The following is a 19,208-nucleotide window of genomic DNA, read 5'->3' on the forward strand; positions in this document are numbered from 1 at the left end:
CTCAGTTTACATCGACGTAGTCACGCATTCACATTCCGATGGTTGGATGTTGAGAGTATTTCTAGTCGATCACTGTTGCAAGCCCATGCTATGAGCAGTCTCGTCACTGCATTTTTCTGTCATTAATAGTCTCCTACAGCCCATCAGCACTAAATGGCCTGTTTTTCAGCCATTCACATACAGGGTCTCTCTTTTTTTGGCCCCAAAGTTGGCTCTCTCCAGACTCCTGAGAGAAAGGCTCCTGCTGACTTGTCCTCTTCCTTCACTGCCCCATTAGATGTGCTGTGGGAGGAGGGCAAGGCAGCCTTGGAGCAGCTCCTCAAGTTCATGGTGCACCCCGCCATCTCTTCCATCAACCTGACGACAGCGCTGGGCTCCCTGGCCAACATCGCCCGCCAGAGGCCCATGTTCATGTCCGAGGTGATTCAGGCCTACGAAACCCTGCACGGTAGGTTGGTCCCCCTCCACGAGCCTGCCGGTCTGCCCTTCACTGGGGAAACGTGAGCCGTAGGTTGTAGGCCCCTGAGAGATCCGTTACTAATCTAGTCAGTTGTGGACTCTGGATTAGACAGAAGTCTTTCAGTTGCAGGCAACAGAAGCCTGGTTCAAAGCTGGCTTTAATGGTGAGGAACTTGTGGGTGAAACGGTGTATGTCTGTGAAGTTCCTTAAAGTGTTTCAGCCTCCCTCTGCTCACGCCACAAAGCAGGGGGGATACATGTGCCAAATGAAGCAAAATGTCGATGGGTCCGTGGTGATTCATTGTGCGTTCTCGCTACTTTTGTGCCTGTGTCAGAACTGGAAAGGTGAGTTGAGGTGTGAGTGCAGGTCACAGATCTCTCTCCATCTTTCACCTCTGATTTTCTCCATGTGGGACTCGTTCTGTGTCCCCTCCCTTGCGGTAGCAAAGATGGCCCCCACTACCCCCAGGCTTCCATTCTGTTCACTCGGCAACCTCACAGAGAGTGTCTCCTTCCCCATCATTCCAGCAGAAGTCCACTGGCTGATGCTCATTGTTTCTGATTGGCCGAGAAGAGATTTCAGGCCTATCTGAGAACCAATCGCAGTAGCTAAGGGCTCTTACTGGCCTGAGACCTTGCCCCCTGGGACTGAGAATGGATCCAGGGTGGTTCCCCCAAAGGAGAATGGGAGTGTTGTTGGCTGAGGAAGGAGACAAGGACGCCGGGCAGGCAGAGTTACAGGCTCCCTCTTCGGCTCTGGAGCAGGGAAGGCCCGCTCATCAAGGTGACTGTTAGGCATTCGAAAGTCGTTCTGGGGGCAGGGGCCAACACTGAACTGCCCTAGCGATTCAGTGGGGATGCTGTGGAGGGGAAGGCGGTGATTATAGTCACCCCCAGGGGAGGCGTATCGGTTTCCAGACCAGAGATGGAGGGCGATGAGACTGTGTTTAATGAAAGGAAGGGTAAGTTTCCCCTTTGCATTAAGGTTGACCGGTACTGACGGCACTGTCTCGAGGGTTTTAAGCATAAGCTGGTACAGCGGGGAGGGCGACCTGTTAGATTCGAGAGTGAAGGAACTTTCCTGGGAGACAGGTGTCTGCGACCACTGCCGGGGCGCGGGAAGTGACCCGCGGGCCCCACGAGCTCTGTCCACAGCAGAACGCTCCCGTTCCTTCCCTCAGCCAACTTGCCCCCGACACTGGCCAAGTCTCAGGTGAGCAGCGTCCGCAAGAACCTCAAGTTGCACCTGCTGAGTGTGCTGAAGCACCCGGCCTCTCTGGAGTTCCAGGCCCAGATCACCACGCTGCTGGTGGACCTGGGCACGCCGCAGACCGAGATCGCCCGCAACATGCCCAACAGCAAGGACGCCCGCAAGCGGCCCCGCGACGACGCGGACTCCTCGCTCAAGAAGATGAAGTTGGGTGAGGCCTGGTGGGAGGGGGTGACCGGGACGGGCCTCATTCATTGACATGCTCAGCCTCTGACATTCAGCCGTAAGCTGCGTTTACATTCACGTTATAATTTACGTTGTGTAAATAGGACGACATAATAAACGATGTCAAGTTAGAATTACTAGAGTGTAGAATGTACTTAAAAGTAACTGAATTATTTAAATTATACTGAAAGGAGCAAGATAAAAATAGTCGCCCTCTTGCCCCTCTTCCCGAAGGTAACCACTGCCCACGTATTAACACTTAGCCTCCTGTGTGTCAATTTCTCCTTTCTTTGATTTCATGTGAGTGGGTTTTTTCCTTTTGAAGTAATTCTTCAATGGTTGCGTTATTTATCAGTGATATCACTCTTGGCAAGCTTCCTGACTCCAAACACTTTTTTTAAATCACTCGTCTGTGTTTGTAGATCATGTATGAAAGAATCTTTTTTTTTCTTTAATTTAAAAAAATAAGGAATTAATTTTGATATAAGGAGTAAGGAAGGGATTTTTTTCCCTCCATAATCACACAAAACAAAAAGTGTTATGTACCTTAATTTGCTGAGTGATCATTTTGGAGCTCTTTCTGTATCTGCACGTAGAAATCTACCTAATCCTTTTATTTAAAGATTTTATTTATTTATTTTAAAGGGGAAGAGAGGGAGAGAAATACCAGTGTGTGGTTGCTTCTCACGTGGCCACACTGACCCACAACCCAGGCGTGTGCTCCGACTGGGAATCGAACCAGTGACCTTTTGGTTTGCAGCCTGCGCTCAATCCACTGCACTACGCCAGGCAGGGCTTAGCTGTCACGTTTCTTTAGTCTCCCTAGTCAATTCCTCAGCCTTCCTCTGTTTCACAACCTTAACATGGTGCAGAGCCCAGGGCAGCTGGCGGGTCACGTGTCCCTCTGTGTGGGTCTGCCTGCTCTTGCCTCCTGAGTGCATCTGGTGTGCACTTGGGCAGGAAGGAGCCTGCAGAAGTGATGCCTCAGCCCCTGCACGGCATCCAGAGGCACATGGCGTCGGTTTGTCCCGTTTTGGTGAGGAGAACTAGATCCCTCGGTTTCTCTGGTGTAAAAGTACCCTTCTTCGCCCTCCCTGGTGTAGCTCAGTGGATTGAGTGCTGGCCTGCAAACCAAAAGGTCACCAGTTCGATTCCTGGTCACGGCACATGCCTGGGTTGTGGGCCAGGTCTCCGGTAGCGAGTGCGTGAGAGGCAATATCTCTCATGCGTTGATGTTTCCCTCCCTTCCTCCCCCACTTTCTAAAAATAAATAACTTTTCTAAGTTCCCTTTGTACATAATATGCTGAGGGAGGCACTATGTGAAATACTGTTTTTCTTCAAACTTTGACCCAGTCGTTTTGGCATCTATTGATGATTGTTGCCCACATGTTTTATTGCTGTAATGGTTGGTTTTGACAAGATTTTTTTTCTAGATTGATTAGTTGGCATTTTGCTGTTAGGAAGAGTTTTTCATTTTTTCCCATCTCCCCGCTTTATTATCAATGGGATGTGTTATGTCTTATTTATTTTCTGGATCATGATCCACTACTGTTGTCTTTTTTTAAAGATTTTATTTACTTAATTTTAGAGGGGGTGAGGGAGAAACGGAGAAAAATATCAATGTGTGGTTGTCTCTCATGCACCCCCCAGTGGGAACCTGGCCTGCAACCCAGGCCTGTGCCCTGACTGGGAATCGAACCACGACTGTGTGGTTCGCAGGCCCGCACTCAATCCACTGAGCTGCACCAGCCAGGGCATGTTGTCGTTCATTTTGTTCCCCTTAATGTACAGGAACAAAATATTATTCCTGTTCATTATTGCCTTAATATTGAGCTTTTGAGTTGGCTGCTATGTCCCTGTAATGTGGCTCCTAAGTGTGTTTGAGCAGTTCTTATTTTTGACATAAGATAGTCCAGGTTCATCTCGTACATATTTTCCTTACCCTAGCCTTGGATTCCACCATTTCTCTAAGGAGCCCCGGTTTCTTTTAAGTAGGGGATAATTTCAGAAATCAGATCTGACCACTGAACGTGCTCGTTGCCACTGGGCGCGTTTGAATTCTTGACGACCGGTGCCGACATTTTTCCCAGAAGGCTGCACTGGGGTTCACACACTCCACTCTCCCCAGCCCTGGACGAGGTGTGAGCACTCTGGGCACACACCGTGTCACAGGCCTGTCTGCTCTCGTGCGTGTGCTGCTGTTCCACGTTTGTCAGCCGTGGGCACTTCTGAGACGTGCCCATTCTGTTGGTCTGTCTGCTCTTCTGTAACGGGATTGCGTATGCCCCTGGTTCATGCAGCGTGGCAGACTTTTTCAAAAGACCGCATGACATTTCATCTTGTGTCTGCCATGAATTACTTAAATCGTCGCCCTAGTGAACATTTCGGCTTTTTCCATTTTTATACATACGGCTTCAAGGAACATGATTGTTTATAAAAGCTTCTTCGCTGAGGTTCAGACACTTGGCTCTTTTCCCCGTGAACTCTGGCTGCTGTGCTCGCACTCAGCCGGCCTGCTCAGCACGGGCTGATGGGGACCGTGTCCCACCCCTCTGCGCAGGCGGCGCCGCAGGGAGTTCTCTGCACACCACACCTAGGTGCAGCTCTAAGTTGGTAACCGGTGGGTAACCAGAAGTGGAATTGCTCTGTTGAAGAAGTGTGCACATTTAAAATTCTACCTGCTAGGCCGTGGCTGGCGTGGCTCAGTGTGTTGAGTGCTGGCCTGCGAACCAAAGGGTCTCTGGTTTTGATTCCCAGTCGGGGCACAGGCCTGGGTTGCAGGCCAGGTCCCCGGTTGGGGGCGCATGAGAGGTAACCACACCTTGATGTTTCCCTCTCTATCTCCATCCCTTTCCCTCTCTAAAGATAAATAAACAAAATCTTTAAAAATACATACAATTTGGACCTTCTAGCAAATTGCCCTTCCAAAGGGCTGTACCGGTTGACATTTCTGTGCTCTGCACCTCACACCTTTATTAACAGCCAGGACTACGAGCCTGGCTTTTTCCCTTTTGTCGATCACAGAGGCAGACATGCTCTGACTAGGTTGTTTCTGCATTTCTGTGGACCTTGTGGAGCTGAGCGCTATTTCAAAGATAGCGGTTTTTAAACAGTAAACCTCTGAAAATTATTAGTTAACCTTTGCATCTCCTTGGAGGTTAGTGTGATCAGCTGGACCGCTGTGGCTTTACTCCCACTTCCCAGGTCAGAACTGAGGCCTAGAGAGAGGCAGTTGGTCCCCAGGGGCGTACAGCCCGGGCCCCCGTCCACTGCACCGCTCTCGATGGCCGCCGGGCCCCCTGTGCGGAGGGGGGCCTGCTGCTGCCTCTCCACGGGCAGCGTCTCGTCTCCTTCCCTCTCCCAGAGCCCAACCTGGGGGAAGATGACGAGGACAAGGACTTGGAGCCGGGCCCGTCGGGGACCTCAAAGGCCTCAGCCCAGATCTCGGGCCAGTCGGACACGGACATCACAGCCGAGTTTTTGCAGCCTCTGCTGACGCCCGACAACGTGGCCAATCTGGTGAGCAGGGGTAGGGCCCGTCCCCGCGGGGCCGGGAGGGGCGTCCGTCGTCCCTCTCCTGCTTCCGTTCCACGCTCTTCACCTCCGCTGTTCGCCCCAGGCCCGAAGCACCTCTCTGTTCTCAGTGGAGAAGGGGTGGGCCGCGGGGCCCGGCTGCCCTTGACTGGACCTCTCTGATCTGTACTCCAGCCGGGGGTCATTTGCTAGCATCCCTTACAGTCCCGCTTAGGGGGTCAGGGTTCCCACCCAAACCCTCTCGCTCTCTCTCTCTCTCTGCTGTCCTTTGAAGGGGGCAGGAGGTCTGCCACCCGGTGAGCGATTCCACGGCCTGTGTGCTGGGTGGTGTGGGGTTCGCACTGGGGGGCGGGATGGCCCTCATTTTCCTCCGATTCTCAGATACCCCGCTCCGCAGAGAGAACTGCCGGTTTGGGTGGATTGGGGTGGACGGGTCTCACGTCAGCCCTCCAACCGCAGCAGCGCCCGAACCTTCCTCTCGGGCGCTCTGCCCACCCGGGCGGCAGTCACCCTCAGCCTTCCCTCCCCTCAGCCTGGAGGATGCCCAGGCTTTGGTTGTTGTGTGAATGGAGGGGAATGTCGTGAGGGCGGTGAGGAGGCGTTTTCTGTCCAGCTCAGCTCTCTCCACTGAGCCCTGGGCCTGGTACGCAGCCGCCTCCTGCATCTTTCCCTCCTGGACGTTCCGCAGGCGCCTCACACTCCACACATCAGCACCAAACTCATGAAATTTCTCTCTATGATCCTCTAAGGCCTGTGCCCACTCCTGAGTTCTTGGCACACCAGCTTCCTAGTTTCCAAGCCAGAAACCCGGATGTTAAGCCCTTTGACCTGCCCCCCAGTCCTCCCCCCCTTTTCCTTCTACATCATGCACCAACCACGTGGCATCTCGACTCGTTCTCTCTTGGCTATTCCCCGGGCTCTGAGCCCCGTGAGAGCAGGCCCGAGTCTGTCTAAGTCATGGCCACATCCCCCCTGGGCTGGGCGTGGAGCCTTACTCGGTGAGCAAGGAGGGGCTGCTCTTCCCGGACACCCCACAGGTCCTCATCAGCATGGTGTACCTGCCGGAGACCATGCCTGCCTCCTTCCAAGCCATCTACACCCCGGTGGAGTCCGCGGGCACCGAAGCCCAGATCAAGCACCTGGCCCGGCTCATGGCCACGCAGATGACGGCCGCAGGACTGGGGCCCGGTGAGTGTCACAGGGAGCTAACCCAGACCTGAGGTTGGCACGGTGCCCCCTGGGCTCGCCTTCCTGGAGGAGCCCCTCCTCGTGGTGGTGCGGATGAAAATCACGTGAGACTCAAATGTGAATCGTCTGTAAGCACAGATCCCACAGTAGGTCTTCTGAGTGCTCAGTATGTCAGGCCCTGGGCTTGGAGATCCAACAGACCTGGGTCTGAGGTCTGAGTTGGACTAGACTGTCCCATCCAACCAATAGCGGTGTGACTTTGGCCAAGGTCCTTAACCTCTCTGAGCCTCGGGTGTGTCCCCGTTTTAGCGGTGCTACGGAGGTGCAAACTTTGTGCTGGGAAACACACGACCCTTAATGCACACCTTGGTGAAGTGTCACAAAGTGAGCACACCAGTGCGACGACCACCCGGAGGAGGGTAGAGTGAGGAGAGAGACGTTTCTGCTGCTCCTCAAAGTTCCGTCCGCTCCCTCCGGTCAGCACTCACACGTCCCGCCCGCAGAGATCGACGCTGTTCCAATTCCTGTCTCTGTAGATCAGGGTTCCTCCTAGTCCCAAACTCCATAGAAATGGGATCGTGGAGAGTCTGGCTTCATCTGCTCAGCAGAAGTTTTTGAGATTCCTCCACGTGGTCCTGGGAGCCAGTGGTTTATCTCTTCTTGCTCAGCATGATTCCCTTAGGTGACCAGGCCACCGTTGGTTTATCCACCCCCGTGCAGACAGACCCATGGTGGCTTCCGGTCTCGGGCCGTGGTGGACAAGCCTCAGAGAACACCGGCGTGCGTGTTCCGATGCACGTGTGCCCTCATTTGTCTCCAGTCTGTGCCAGCAGTGGGCTTGCTGGGTCACGTGTTAGGGTGTGGCCGTTGCCACGGATGCCGCGCAGTAAGATGCTCCTTCTGGCAGCGAGGAATGTTTCTGCTTGGCGCCCGGCTGTGGCCTCGCACAGTGATGAAAGGCCTACCTGTGCAAGGAACGCATTTTGCAGATTTAGATGAGTTTTGTGTGTACGAGGCTTAGAGGAACCTGGACGCAGCAGGTTCCTGGGTGGGCGAGACGTGCTGGAGCCCGTTTGCTGCCCCCTCAGGTGTGGAGCAGACCAAGCAGTCCAAGGAGGAGCCCAAGGAGGAGAAGGTGGCGAAGCCCGAGAGCGTCCTGATCAAGCGACGCCTGTCGGTCCAGGGCCAGGCCATCTCGGTGGTGGGCTCCCTGAGCGCCATGTCCACGCTGGAGGAGGAGGCCCCCCAGGCCAAGAGAAGGCCAGAGCCCATCATCCCTGTCACACAGCCCCGGTGAGTCCGCCCGCGGGTGCTGGGATGAGACGGGGCCTGCGTGTGGTGTGTGTGTGTGTGTGTGTGTGCAACAGAGACAGGTGGGTCGGGACGAGGGTCCTCCTGACTCCAGAGTCAGCGCTGTAATCACCGAGCCTCAATTGTTTCTTTTCCATGAAAACCTCCCCCAGTGGCCCCAGTGTGTAAAATTGGGGCGATAGTGTCTGCCTCTAAGGATCAACAGAGAATGAGCTTGAGTTGGGTGACCTGTAGGTAATTAACTCTCGGGCTTGAGAGTGACCGTGGTCCTCAACGTGCCCTAAGTGCTGCTGGTCGTGACTGTTACTGTTATTACCTCCCTCATGGACCCCAGGTCCCGCCGGCCCCACCCAGAGGCCAGTCAGGGCTTGTTCCCAGGGCCTCGCCCGGCTGCTCCCCCACCCCCAGGCCCTCTGTCCCCTCTTGCTGTTCCCTGGACAGCCGGCAGGTCCCCACTGGAGGGCGTCTGCCCTTCCTCTGCTCTCTGCGGGGGATTTGTGCACCTCGTCCTTCGTCTGCATTCAGACCCCCCCCCTCCCCCGAGACGCCCTTCACAGAAACGAGACAGCGTCCTGTTCCTGCTCATCGCTCTGCGCTCTGCCGTGCCTCGGGGCCACGGGGAGTTGGAGAGGCCGTGGGGGGGTCTCTGTACGGCCCACAGAGGTCACCGGGTGAGCCTCAGCTCCAGAAAGAGTGTCCGAGTCTGTCCTTGTCCGTCTCTCCCACACAGGCTGGCGGGCGCCGGCGGGCGCAAGAAAATCTTCCGTCTGAGCGACGTCCTGAAGCCCCTGACCGACGCGCAGGTGGAGGCCATGAAGCTGGGCGCCGTGAAGCGGATCCTGCGGGCTGAGAAGGCGGTGGCCTGCAGCGGGGCGGCCCAGGTGCGCCCCGACCCCCTGTCCACCCTTCCAGCCCCTCCCCCCAGAGCCTGGCTCCAGTTCCCGGCTCGGCCACTCTCCGGCTGCAGGGCCTCGAGCCTCGGGTCTGGCGCCAGCTGCTTCTCCCGACCTCGCTCGTGTCCTCCCCGGAAGGTGGAGGCACCGGCAGCAGCTCCACGCAGGCGGTGCAGGGAGGAGACGCGTGGGCACAGGCGCGCCTGCCGCAGGACTGAGGGCCGCTGTCGTCTTCCTTGCGGGTCGACCTTCTTCTTACTCTTGCTCTTTGTTGAGTCAGACACACCTGGCTTAAGTCCCGATGCTGTCTCCTGCTGGCATTGTAACCTCTTTTGGGTGACTGTGTTCCCATCGTTTGAAGTCTGTTTTTAACTAAGCACATAGTATACGGACGTACTGTGCTACAGGCCTATTTCCAGGCCCCAGGGGTATCTGTGTCCCATTCTCCTCCTTAGAGGAGACTGATGTACAAAGTAGGGAGCCCTTCAGGGTCTTTCTCGGTGTGTATGTGAGCACTGCTCCTAGAAAGTCTTCCTTTTATTGTGATGATTGGTTTTCCTTTCTCCATTTTTCTCCCCCACACACAGGCCACGCGAGGCATAAAGTTCTTCAGTTTGCCTTCCTCACTTAGCACTGGGTCTGCCCTGGGGTCCTCTGACCTGGGCAGGAGTTCGAAGGCACGCTCGTGGGGGCCCGGGGCCGCCCACCCCGTGCTGACCCACGCGTCCCCTCCCAGCAGGCACGCGTCAAGATCCTGGCCAGCCTGGTGACGCAGTTCGACTCGGGCCTGAAGGCGGAGGTCCTGGCCTTCATCCTGGAGGATGTGCGGGCCCGCCTGGACCTGGCCTTTGCCTGGCTCTACCAGGAGTACAACGCCTACCTGGCAGCCGGGGCCTCGGGCGCCCTGGACAAGTACGAGGACTGCCTCATCCGCCTGCTGTCCGGCCTGCAGGAGAAGCCTGACCAGAAGGATGGGTAAGGGGACGGCCCTGCCCCTGCCGGCCCCCGGGAGCCGCCCTCTTGCGTCCTGCCTTTCCTCCCTGGTCCCTGACCGCCTCCCTCTTTCTCACCACCTGTCAGCCTTCGGGTGCCCATCCGGTGTCACCCCTCTCTCCCCACTGGCTGGTGGCCGGGACAGCAGCCCAGCGTGGGCTGTGGGTCACACCCCGGGGCCTGGCCTGCTCTGCTGTGGGCTCTCTGACCGCCCGGGCCCCTCCCCTCCCCTCTGGGCCTCCGTTCTCTTGTCTGTAAATGACAGCGCCTGCCCCTCAGGCATGTCCTGGGCATCGACTTCTCTCCCCGCACCTCTCGCCTGAGTGCGTTCTGTACCTTCCTGTCCGTTCTCAGCCTCCAGCGACGCTGTGCGTTCTGCACACTGCAGCCAGCTGACGGGTTCTCATGTGAATGCCGTCTGGCTGCTTCCCCTCGAAAAACCGCCCTTGCTTCTCCGTTGCTCTTGGGATCAGCTGCAGGCTCCTTCCCCTGCCCTGAGACCCTGTGGAATCCAGAACCTACCTCCTTAGCCTCCCTTGTTGCCCCCAAACTTTAGGTGACCACACTGGCCTTCTGTCTTCTGTTCCTTGAATGTGTCAAGTTCAGGGCCTGGTACTTAAACTGTTCTCTGTCTCCCTGGAATTCCCCCGCCCCACTGCGTGGCTGGCCCCTCACCCGCCAGCACCGACTCAAACGGCCGCCACATTTGAAATAGCACCTCCCCCGTCCTTCCCTCCCGTTGTGTATGAAATGAGTGGGGTCCCCACTGACAAAGGGTAGAAGCTGAGCTTCACAGAGGTGAAGTCTCTGCCCAGGTCAGCCAGCTGGCCCCGTTTGGCTGCTGCTCTCTTCCCCGCCAAGCTCCGTAACCAGGCTTGAGCGAGCTGGGGGCCGGTGGCCTCTTTGCAGCTGTTCCCTGTCCCTCTGTCTGGCAGGATCTTCACCAAGGTGGTGCTGGAGGCGCCACTGATCACGGAGAGTGCCCTGGAGGTGATTCGCAAGTACTGCGAGGACGAGGTGAGGCCGGTGCCCGGGTCCCGGAGCCCGCGTGGGGGCTGCGGGGCACTCAGCCCAGACCTCGTGGGAGGGGCTCTGGGGGGCGCAGTGCGGACCCGAGCCAGGCAGGGGAGCCACCCCAAAGCCTCGCTCCAGACGGCTCCAGCTCTGGCCCCCCGTCCTGCCGCAGAGTCGCACCTACCTGGGCATGTCCACTCTTCGAGACCTCATCTTCAAGCGCCCGTCCCGCCAGTTCCAGTACCTGCATGTCCTGCTGGACCTCAGCTCCCACGAGAAGGACAAGGTGACCCCCCACCCTTCGTGCCCGGCTGCACACAGCCCTTCCGCTATCCCGAGTAGCCAGCCTGGCCTCAGTCACGCGCCCCGGAAGTTGCCTTTCTGGCTGCAGCACTGTTGGGGTGGTGGTGGTTTTTCCATGTGCGACGTCACAGTGCTGCTTAGACTGTGCGCATGTGTATGCACCCCCCCCCTCCCCAGGAAGGGCAGTCCCGTTCTCGCTCTGCTCCACCCGTGCTGGTGAGCCCCTCCTAAAGGCTGGCGCTGTGCAGGGTGGGGGCGCTGCGCAGGAGAGGAGCAGCACGCATGGCTGGGCGCCCTGGCCCGTGTGATGGGCGGGTGGGAGTCGGTGTAAGGAGGGCTTCCGGAGGAGGGGGTGTGTGAGCCAAGATCTGGAATGTGAGTGGATTCGTGTGCTAGGCGGAGGGAGCAGCGTGCGATGGGGCGGGCCCTGGGCCCATCCCTGCTGCAGCCTCTCACCCACTCCCTCCGGGCGCTGAGGCCGTTCACTCAGCAGACCCTCCCGCACGCTCTGGCTCCACCCTGTGGTGCTGTCGGGGACAGAGCAGTGTCCAAAACCAGTCCGTCTGTTCTCATGACTCCCCGCAGGGCATGTCTGAGTGAGACAGGACACGGCCAGGGAGGCTGCCGTCGCTCTGGAGGGACTAAGGACAGCTCCATTTGATTGGGGCATGGCAAGCAGGGCAGGAGGAGTCACCCCGAGGTCACTTGGACCCTGAGTGGCTGACGGGCCTTGGGCACAAGCGCCTCAGCTGGGCCTGGCCTCTCTCGAGCCTGGGCTTGTGCGCACGGTGCTGCCAAGTGCAGGGCAGCCATCTCCCGCTCCAGCGTCTCGCCATCACTCTTCCCAGGTGCGTTCCCAGGCCCTGCTGTTCATCAAGCGCATGTACGAGAAGGAACAGCTGCGAGAGTACGTGGAGAAGTTTGCCCTGAACTACCTGCAGCTGCTGGTCCACCCCAACCCGCCGTCCGTGCTGTTTGGGGCCGACAAGGACACAGGTTTGGTGCAGATTCATCAGACGTGTATTGAGCACGTGCCCGGTCCTAGGCTCTGGGCCGGGCCCTGGGCACAGCTGGATCAAGGCCGAGCCTGCCCAGCCTGCTAGGGAAGCTCACGGCCACATATTAATAACTGGAAGCAGCAGGCCTGGGGTGGTGAACCTAAGGGGCTTCGGGAGCCCCGAGGGCACCTGACCCAGCCTGAGGCGTCAGGGAGCAGGTGTTGGAGGAGGGGGCAATGCTGAGAGCTGGGGGACAAGGAGAGCTGGCAGGTGACAGGGCTCTGGGGAGGGCCAGCAGGGTCACTGCAGGCCTCTTCCCCCAGAATTGGGGGGGGGGCTGGGTTCCAAGGAACGGGCTGTTCAGTTGGAAGGTTCGGGCTGTGGAGGGGAGCACAGGCGCCCGGTGCGGCCCCAATGCGGGGGACTGGAGGGTGAGATGGTGTGCAAAGGAGAGCTGGGCAGCAGCCTTTTAGCAAAGGAGCCGCACATGCAGAGGCTCCCACGTGGGGGTCTGTCAGAAGTGGGGCGTGGCCTGAGCCTTCCGGGGTAGGAGTCACGCCCCCATGTCCTGGCAGGTAGAGCAGGTTGAGGAACCAGCCAGGAGTTTATCCCGAGGGCGCAGGGTGATGGGGGGGGGGGCTCTGAGTGGGGGACAGGGGCGGGGTCAGAACTGCACTTCAGAGAGACCTGGCTGCCCTGTGGGAATTCCCAACAGAGGCTTTTATGGAACAGTGTTGGTCCCACCCCATTTCCCTGATGACTGGTTTACTGCCCTTGGCTTCCGGGCCCAGCTCCCTCCTGTGCTAGTCCAAGAAGGGACAGACACCAGGGGTGGGAAGCGGTTGGGAGGGGCGAGGGGCCAGCCTGATCCATCCCCTGCCCTACCAGAGGTGGCAGCGCCCTGGACCGACGAGACGGTGAAGCAGTGTCTGTACCTCTACCTGGCCCTCCTGCCTCAGAACCACAAGCTGATCCACGAGCTGGCAGCTGTGTACACTGAGGCCATCGCGGACATCAAGCGGACGGTGCTGAGGGTCATTGAACAGCCGGTGAGGACCCTGAGCTCACCAGGCCCTGCCCACCGTGGGCGGGGCTGAGCTCCGACTGCAGCCCCGCCCCTGGTATCCGCACATGCGCGGAGCTAAGCCGCGAGGCCCGACTCGCTACGCTTGGCTGCTCCGTAGCCTTGGGTCCCACGTGGTCACCCGCTGCTGAGAAAACAACAGGGGGCCCTGTGGTCAAGAGTGTGGCACTGGACAGGCCTGGGTGCGGGCTCTGCCTCTCCCCCTGTCACTGCGAACCTGCGCTCCTGTGAAAATGTCCCCCGAGCTTGTGGTCAGGGCTCCGTGTAAGCGTCTGTCGCTGGCTCGTTCTGTAACTGGCCTTTCCCAGCCTCTGCAGCCACAGGGTCGCCCACCCGAGAGCGACCCTGCACACAGGTCTAGTCTACACTCAGTTGCAGACTAGGCCTGAAATGCAGAATGTCTGTCCTGCCCGTTGCAGCTGCATTGGAAACCACTTTTTCCTGTCTCTGCCTCTGAATTTTTTTTTATTGTGGGTAATTCCCAACATAATTAAAAGGAAAGTATGGTATCTTAAATTCCCACCTACCTGCGACCCCCAGAACCGACCGCGTCCTTCCCTGTAACGTGGGGGTAACAGGCTCCTTATGAGGAGGAAGCAGATTCCGCTCCCCACCCGGAAGGTGGGCCCACTGGACTGTGAGCTCCTCCAAGACGAAGACTGGCCGGGTCCACGTGCGGTTGTAAATGTCGGGCAGAGGAAGGTGCCCTCTGCTCTGTGCTGAGCGCTCACAGAGGCAGGCTGTACGGGCAGCCACAGGCCCAGCCCTGCTCAGAACAACTGGCCAGGCTGGCCCCTGACCTCCATCGAAGGGGGCGGGTAGGGGTCCTGATGCCTTCAGGAGCCAGAAAAGTGCCTCATCGAGAAATCAAAGGACAAGCTGGGAGCTGAAGTTCAGGTTAAGTAGAGACAACACAGAGAAAAGACACGGCCTGCTGGGTAGCAGGCTGGTGCTGGCGAAGGCTCCAGAGCTGCATCGTGTGAGACTGGGCGGAAGAGACCCAGACGCTGCTGCTCCAACCCTCCCCACCTTCCCCAGCTCCGGACGCGGCCACCAGCTCCTCCCCCCCCCGGTTTTATTGAGATGAAATTGACATCGAACACTGTATTCGTTTAAGGTGTACGACATAATGATTTAACCTGCTTATACTGCAAAATGATGGCAGCAATATAGATTTAGTTAGCATTCATCTGATCAGACTTCCGGTTCTAGCAATGAGAACTTTTAAGGTCTGCTGTCACCAGTCCTTACCCCAGAGCCCCAGCACCTCCTCCCCTCGCCAGCCGCCCTGCCCTTGACCCTGGGGTTTCCCTGAACTTGCGCCCCGGGCCCCTCGGTCCTGCCCACATGGCCCAGCGCCCCCGCCCCCCCCTCAGGCCCTCCCTGTCCTCCCTCTCTGCCTCTAGATCCGAGGAATGGGCATGAACTCTCCAGAGCTGCTCCTCCTGGTGGAAAACTGTCCCAAGGGGGCAGAGACGCTGGTCACGAGATGTCTGCACAGCCTCACAGATAAAGGTGCCCCCCCCCCCGGGACCCCCCACCTGTCACCCTGTTCCTCCAGCTGCCTGCCCAGGACCTGGGCGTTCAAACTGCCGGGTCTCCAGAGGGGCGGGCCTCTTCTGGGTCTCTCCGGTCCTTGGTCTCTCCACCTAGAACACTGGCTGGCTGAGGAGGCCTGCACTGAAATGCAGTGTCCTCCCCTCCTCTCCCACGTGCCCACCCTCCCGCCTCCACTCCCAACACCGGGCCTCCTCCATCCACCCGCAGTCCCGCCCTCCCCGGAGCTGGTGAAGCGGGTCCGGGACTTGTACCACAAGCGGCTGCCAGACGTCCGCTTCCTCATCCCCGTGCTCAACGGGCTGGAGAAGGTACGGACCCGGATGCCCAGAGGCCCCCACTGACAAGGACGCGGCTGGTGGGGACCCGTGTCAGAGGCTTTGGACACATTCCTGGGCTTGGCAGACCCGGGCTCACCGTCCGCTCAGCCTCGGCCACTTCTGTGACCCCAGGCAGGCTGCTCCCCTCTCCGAGCCTGCTTCTCCTGCCCGGAGACCTAATGAAGCCACACAGGCAGATGTGCCCACAGCAGGCAGGGAGCCCCCCCCACCCCCAGTGGGCTGGGGGGCCTTGAGTGCGCCTCCATCTCCTTGTTTATGAAGAGGGGAATACGAGACCCCCCCCATTTGCAGGGGAGTCAGTGCACTGGCCTGGGGCGTGTGACCTGGACAGGGAGAAATGGGGCTGGGGCTACAGGCCTGTGAACCGGGGGAAAGCTCAGCCCCAAGGGACCGGAGGGAGGGAGAGACTCCGGAGGCTGAAGTTCTCTTGCCCGCCTGCCCACTGTAGAAAGAAGTGATCCAGGCCCTGCCCAAGCTCATCAAACTCAACCCCATTGTGGTGAAAGAGGTTTTCAACCGCCTGCTGGGCACCCAGCACGGTAGGTGGCAGGTGCCTCGTTCCCCTCCCCCGGCTCCTGTGCCTCAGCCCCTCTGGGAGGCCCGTCCGGTGGTCGGGCAGGAGGAAGGGGCCCCGGAAGTGAGGTGTGGAATGCTGGGGGGGTCCGGGGCCACCTTTAAGGAGAAACAGGCTCATGCACCTCCCTGGGGCTACGACTCACTCAGCAGTGTCCAGCCACTGACCCCCCCACTCGCAGGCCGCCTGCTCTGGCATGTGGATGGTGCCTCCCTCCGCAGTGGGGGCACGGGCGCGCGGCCGGGGGCTGACCCTCGGTTCCAGCGTCTTCCTTCTGGGACTCCGCTGCCCTCGGTCCCCCTCAGGCACTCAAGCTATGGGGGGGGGGTGCTTTTTTTTTTATAATGGTCAAAAAGAAACATACCGAAGTTTGAACCTAGAAAAAAAAGCCAGCCCAGTGGCTGAAACTAAAGTTGTTGGAGGCCGTTCCACACACAGCTTGGTAACACACGAGTACCTGGGACCCCAAAGCGGCACATGCAGAGTGCTGTCTCCCCCAGCCACCGGGGCTGCAGGCCCACCTCCTGTCCCCGGCCCGGCCAGGCCAGGCCAGCAGAGCCCACGTGTGGCTTCGCTGTGCTGGACGCGCCGTGAGCTCATCCTGGCCCTGCTTCCATGGGTGCGAGGCCCGGTGGGGAGGGACAGAAAGGGTCAGACCAGTCAGGTGCTGCCCAGAGAGGGGGCGGAGGAGAGGGAGAAGCTTCCGAAGGCCCTCCATGTTCTCAGTCTCTCTCTCTGCCTACTCTAGCCCTTGGTCCCCCAGTCCTGTCGAAGCAGAGGGCGCCTCGACTCCCTTCATTGCTCCCCCAGTCTGGAGGACTCCGTCCTCTCAGGCTTCCATGCTGTCTTCTTCCCCCACCCCCCACCCCCCACTGCAGGTGAAGGGAACTCGGCCTTGTCCCCCCTGAACCCCGGAGAGCTTCTGATTGCATTACACAACATCGACTCGTCCAAGTGCGACATGAAGTCCATCATCAAAGGTGAGGCACCCCCACCCCCCCTTCAGTGGCCTGGCCTCCACGGACCCAGGAAGAACCTCAGCCCCCCACATGCCCCCTCTGGAATCTGCAGTCTGAGACTGCCACCCACCCTCCTCCCTCCCTCCCTGACTTCCTCTAAGAAAACAGTGCACAGACTGTGTGCTGGCAGAGTCATCCTCAAGAAAGTGGGGGAGCCCCTCCCTGCCCAGCTTCAGGAGCCCAGCAGCAGAGCCCACCGCCCGGTGCGTGCAGTGGGCCGGGCAGAGGGTGCCAGGCCGGGCAGGCCAGGAGGAGACGCCGGTCCGTCCGGGCTCCAGCTGGGACCGGAGAGCGGGCTGGGGCAGTGGTGCGGGTGACACACTGACAGGCTCACCACCATCGGCAGTGTTGTGACAGCAGCTGTCACTGTGTACGGTGCGCTCACCGGGGCCTCCCAGGCCTGCCCGCCGGTCGCCCCGCCCGGTGAGTATTCGGCTTCTGCTCTGTAGACGAGCAAATGGAGGTTCCAGGGAGGCTCAGTGACTGGCCCGGAGCCACATGGGACCGCAGCGGTAGCGGAAGGCACAGGCTCCCAGTCCGGCCGGTCCTGCCGGTCCCACTCGTGGGATGCCCTGTCCCTTCTCTCTCCTCAGCAGCCCCACCCCTCTCCCCACAAGGAGGTTTCTGGTCTGGAGCCATGCTTTCCCACGGGGGTGGTGGCAGACGCCCTCACTGTCACTTGCTTTACTCAGCACAGCTGTCCTTTGATTCCTCCTGTCCCCTTTAAGAGGGTTGGGGGCTCCCCGCCTTGACCCTTTAGCTTCCTGTCCAGCTTGGAATAACCTTCAGTGATCCACGGCCAGGCCTTGCCCTGCAGGTTTTCTCTGCAACTTTTGGGGGCCCAGAGGGGAGCTTTTGAACATTTACGGCCCACAGTGGAAGTGAGGAGGAGCCGAGGCCTCTGGTGGCTCCCCCACCCCCCAGGCGGGGAGCACCGTGGGCCGAAGGTGCCTGGGGTTGAAGAGAAGCTAGTTGGGCTTTTGGGAAACCGTGAGGCTACAAAACCTTGTCCACGGGCCCTCAGACTGGGTTCAGCCCCTCACGAAAAGGTCAGGCAGCGTGGAGTCCAGGGACAGTCTTTTTTTTTTTTTTAAAGATTTATTTATTTTTAGAGAAAGGAAAAGGGAGACCGAGAGGAAGAGAATCATCAGTGTGTGGTTGTCTTTCACACGCCCCCTACTGGGGACCTGTGCCCTGACTGGGAATGGAACCGGTGACCCTTTGATTCTTGAGCCAGCACTCAGTCCACTGAGCCACGCCAGCCGGGGCTCCGGGGCAGTCCTTTCACACTCCCTGGCTCCTTTGATGGTCTCAGGAAAGTCATGGGCTCATTCTCAGTGATGATGCGCTCACACGGTTTTGCACAAAACCCGAGAGGATTCACAGACCCCACCACCCCACTGAGCCCATTCGAGGACCCAGACTTAGTGCCTGACCTTACCTGGCGGGAGCAGTACCCCAGGAGGAAAGGGGCCTCGCTGCAGGTGACACCCGGCGGCCAGGAGCCAGCCCCGCCCCCTGGAAATGTCAGCCAGGCCCAGCCTGGCCTTGAGCGCCCCGCCTGCTTCCACATCCCAGGCCCACACGCGGCCTCCGTGCTGCTGCACTCCCGACCAGCCGAGGGTCCCAAGCACCCGGTCCCGTCAGTTCCCAGGGCACTTTCTCCACTCAGGCCCTTGGCACTCCACTTGACCATGAGCTCCAGACCCAAAGTCCCCTCCTGTGTTGTGTAGCAGCGGAATCCCCGGTAGCTGATAGTATGAGCAGTAATTTCTGGCGCCCGCTGCCCCTGAAGCCACCCTTTCCGTGGTGAGTTTTTCTGTAACTAGACCTGTCCTCCAGTCCAGCAGTCCAGTTCAGCCCTGGGCAGGGCTGCGCCAGGGACACAGCAGGAACAGAGGCAGCCCTGTCCCTGTCCCTCCTCAAATAGCAGCAACCCGGAGTAAGCCAGGGCAGGAAAGGGGAGCCCAATCTGCCCTGGTGAGGGGCATCAGGGAGGGCTTCCTGGAGGGGAGGGACACCTGAGCTGAGGCCGCAGTGGGAAGTAGGGGTGAGGCAGAGGAAGAGACAGTCACAGAGAGGAAGAACACTTAAACAGGCCAAGAGAGACACCTGCATGGCTCGTAATCCTTGAGAAAACTGTGCCTGGGCCCCGCCCACATGGGATCTCCACGTAGTTTGGCCACAGTGGGAGTTTGGACTTGATCTCTTGAGGGCCTCTGGGAGGTGCAGGGTCAGCTTGAGCTTCCCAAAAACTCTTCAGCCTGCTGTCTGGGGGGTGGATAGAGGGCTGAGGGGGAGGGCGGGGGAGGGGATTGACGCCAGAGGCTGTTGGGCAGGAGCCAGGGACCACCCGGGAGGGGGTGGGGAGCTCCCTCAGGGTCTGGCAGGTGGGCTCTGGCACTCTCCTCACCTGCACTCCTGCCCCTTTGGCCCCGACACCCACCCTCCTCCCAGCCTCTCTGCCTGCATTGCCTTCACCCCTCCCTTTTCCCTACGGGAGC

The 19,208-nt window shown here is 59.1% G+C and overlaps 1 protein-coding gene across 2 annotated transcripts in view; it reads left to right on the plus strand.

Annotated features, from left to right (window-relative positions):
- SYMPK (symplekin scaffold protein) overlaps positions 1-19,208 on the plus strand; it is a 33,266-nt gene that overhangs the window by 10,679 nt on the left and 3,379 nt on the right. The window contains exons 8-22 of one of the 2 annotated variants that reach the window (XM_053668418.1): positions 278-448; positions 1,641-1,880; positions 5,260-5,414; positions 6,467-6,617; positions 7,706-7,910; positions 8,659-8,809; positions 9,558-9,796; positions 10,750-10,831; positions 11,001-11,114; positions 11,980-12,127; positions 13,018-13,178; positions 14,620-14,728; positions 14,981-15,081; positions 15,560-15,650; positions 16,564-16,665. In XM_053668418.1, the coding sequence (XP_053524393.1) occupies positions 278-448; positions 1,641-1,880; positions 5,260-5,414; positions 6,467-6,617; positions 7,706-7,910; positions 8,659-8,809; positions 9,558-9,796; positions 10,750-10,831; positions 11,001-11,114; positions 11,980-12,127; positions 13,018-13,178; positions 14,620-14,728; positions 14,981-15,081; positions 15,560-15,650; positions 16,564-16,665 (2,220 nt within the window). The remainder of the gene's footprint in view (positions 1-277; positions 449-1,640; positions 1,881-5,259; positions 5,415-6,466; positions 6,618-7,705; positions 7,911-8,658; positions 8,810-9,557; positions 9,797-10,749; positions 10,832-11,000; positions 11,115-11,979; positions 12,128-13,017; positions 13,179-14,619; positions 14,729-14,980; positions 15,082-15,559; positions 15,651-16,563; positions 16,666-19,208) is intronic. The other variant, XM_053668413.1, reaches the window with a different exon arrangement.

The sequence above is a fragment of the Artibeus jamaicensis genome, unplaced genomic scaffold, assembly GCF_021234435.1.
Source record: "Artibeus jamaicensis isolate MK-2021 breed Jamaican fruit bat unplaced genomic scaffold, CSHL_Jam_final contig_1526, whole genome shotgun sequence".
NCBI lineage: Eukaryota > Metazoa > Chordata > Mammalia > Chiroptera > Phyllostomidae > Artibeus > Artibeus jamaicensis.